Source organism: Triticum urartu, chromosome 1, assembly GCF_003073215.2.
Source record: "Triticum urartu cultivar G1812 chromosome 1, Tu2.1, whole genome shotgun sequence".
In the NCBI taxonomy this organism is placed as follows: domain Eukaryota; kingdom Viridiplantae; phylum Streptophyta; class Magnoliopsida; order Poales; family Poaceae; genus Triticum; species Triticum urartu.
Window position 1 is genome coordinate 535,659,016 of NC_053022.1, and position 2,934 is coordinate 535,661,949.

General features: G+C 48.3%; 1 protein-coding gene across 1 annotated transcript; it reads left to right on the top strand.

Moving 5' to 3' along the window:
- Window positions 1-336: 336 nt before the first annotated feature.
- LOC125527188 (myb-related protein Hv33-like) lies at window positions 337-1,850 on the top strand. The gene is made up of 2 exons (XM_048691740.1): window positions 337-862; window positions 990-1,850. Exons 1-2 carry the CDS (start codon window positions 594-596, stop codon window positions 1,612-1,614), a joined length of 894 nt encoding a protein of 297 aa, XP_048547697.1. The 5' UTR covers window positions 337-593; the 3' UTR covers window positions 1,615-1,850.
- The last annotated feature ends 1,084 nt before the right edge of the window (window positions 1,851-2,934 follow it).

Here is a 2,934-nt window from a genome sequence, read left to right on the forward strand (position 1 = left end):
CCTGATGAGCAGTAATCTCTCCTTCTCAGCTGATAAATCATGCGAGTTATTAGTGCACTGCCGTGACGCGATTCTTAATTGCAGAGCACGCAGGTCCGTGGCCGCATTGATGGGCTACCGTTGGGGGCTTAATTAGGAGTGTCGCACTTAATCAGCAGTGTACCGGCGAGGAAAGAAGAGCTCCCTTCTTGTGAAGGAAAGTCACGTCCCCAACAAACCACGTGATAAGAGAGAAACACACCCTGGCACAGTGCCCCTGGCCTGTCTCTGCTCCCTCCCCTCCGCACGGCCGGCGCACTGTTTTATCCCGCCGCGCGCCACAAACCGCAGCTGTCTTGAACTCCAATCCATTGCTTCTGCGTTGCTTCGGGCCTACATGATCGCTGCCTCACCTCACTCCCTCTTTCTCTCTCGCCGAGTGAGCTTGAGGTTCTTGCCACGCACGCTCTCCCCATATATACCCGACCATACATACCCACCACCACCAGGCAGCCATCGATCGGGAGGAAGCAACCGTCGGTGCATCATACCCATCGCCATTACCTCCGTCCATCCGTGTTGCCTAGCTCAGCTGCCGGAGAGGGATCAATAGAATGGGACGTCCGTCGTCCGGCGGCGTGGGGCAGCCCAAGCTCCGCAAGGGGCTGTGGTCGCCCGAGGAGGACGAGAAGCTCTACAACCACATCATCCGGCACGGCGTCGGCTGCTGGAGCTCCGTCCCCAGGCTCGCCGGGCTGAACCGCTGCGGCAAGAGCTGCCGCCTCCGGTGGATCAACTACCTCCGCCCCGACCTCAAGCGCGGCTGCTTCTCGCAGGAGGAGGAGGACCACATCGTCGCGCTCCACCAGATCCTCGGCAACAGGTCTGTCCGCGGCTCCGCGCAATGCATTCAGTTCGTATTGATTTTTCAGTGCGGAGGTCGATTCGAGCTAGCAGAAAGATTTGGGAAAACATACTGAATTACTGATGCGTGTCGTGTGTGCGTGCAGGTGGTCTCAGATCGCGTCGCACCTGCCGGGCCGGACGGACAACGAAATCAAGAACTTCTGGAATAGTTGCATCAAGAAGAAGCTCCGGCAGCAAGGCCTCGACCCCGCTACGCACAAACCCATGGCCGCCGCCGACACGGCCACGCCGGCATTGCCGGACACGGAAGAAGAAGACCGCAAGCCCCTTGCCGCGGCGGCCGACGGCAGCCTCGCTCCGAAGCAGACGGCGGTGTTCGACCCGTTCCCGGTGTGCGCCGACTACGGCGCCAGGTTCGCCGAGGACCTCGGCGCGGCGAACGCGGCGGCATTGTACGGCCAGTTCTACGGTGGAAAGGAGGCCGCGGACGAAGATGCCGGGTTCGGCGCCGCGGACTACAGCTGCGTGCTGGACGTCCCGGAGAGCCTGGGCTACGGGGAGAGCTCCAGCAACAGCAGCAACCGGAACTACGGCGGCGAGGTGGGCAGCATGCTCGACGGCGAGGTACGAAGCGTGCTCGATGGCGAGGTGCTACACTGGGCCAAGGCGGAGCCGGCCTTCGCGGAGATGGAGTATGAGTTCTCGCTGCCATGCCAAGAGCAGAGCCTCCTCCCAAATTTCGAGTTCAACTTGGAACACTACTTCTGACATTTTTTTCCCTTTTTCATTTTAAAAATATATTTTCTTTCTTTCTCCCTCCATTTTTTAAGAGACATGGATGACACTGTAAAATCGCAAATTAGTGCTACTTCAGGTAATGTATAGCTTCATTTCCAATTGAGTGTGGCTAGGTCTGAGTGGACCGAGACTTAACTAAGTTTCACTCAAGCGAAATTGTATATAAGAAGGAAAAAAGAAAAAAATTACAAGATTTTTTTTGAACAGATCTCTATGCAAGATCAAATAAATATAGCATAGACTGAGACATGAGTAAGTCAATGAGAATTAGCAAAACTGCTTCCAGTTTTGTAGGCGAGTTAGCTTACTTCATCTTGCATGGTGAATAAATTAGCTACTTTCAGTTAAATGTGTTTTATCAGCAAACTACACAGGTGTACACACTTCTTGGGCGGTTGCGCATCATAGCGAACAAACCAAACCGCGCGAATTGGCTTAATATACTGACCCTCGATTACTTTTCTGCATGAACATGGGTTTTGTCAAGATTTATATTAGATATACGACACTTTAATTTTTTGGAAATGTCTTTCATGGTTTTGTGCTTTTGTGCCCTCTCAAGTCCCTAGCAATTCGTGAAAGCATGCTTGGGAGGATAGGCATGATTTTCTTGGTTATCCGTGAAATATTTCTTGTTTTATTTTCAATGCCAATAGCTGGCTGGAGTTATCCCGACAAAAGTGACCACTAAAAGTAAATACATCTTTGACCCAACAGTTGGGCCAAAAAAATGCCCATTTTCCGGTGACGCACTATCAAATTGTTAATACTAGTATTTTGATCTTAATTTAATAGTTGAAGAACACAAAAAAGAAGCTATTATGTACGTAATAAAAAGGTCTTTATGTTCAAATTGATAAGGTATTGTACATCCATAAAAAGAATAAAGAATTTGACATGCTAAAAATTTAGAAGAAAATATATAAACTACTACATCTCTAGGATTTCATAGACAACGTACAGCTAAAACACAAAGAAAAATATAAGTATATCAAAACTCCTAGTTACCATGTGAAAAAAATGAATTTTAACTTAAATGACATCAAATAAATTCATACATGGCAGATTTCCGTATTAACTAAGAAACGTCATATATAAAATTGCCAGCATACATTAAACAAATTTATATTAACTTGCTGTGGTTCTATAGTTTGAGTTGCAATGACGACAAAATCATTTGCCATGGCAGCAAGTTTTTCGTTTTACGATGAAAATGATTCAAAATTGAAAATATGGAAAAACACGGGAAATTTCCATGGACAATACATGACATTAAAATAAAAATGCCAC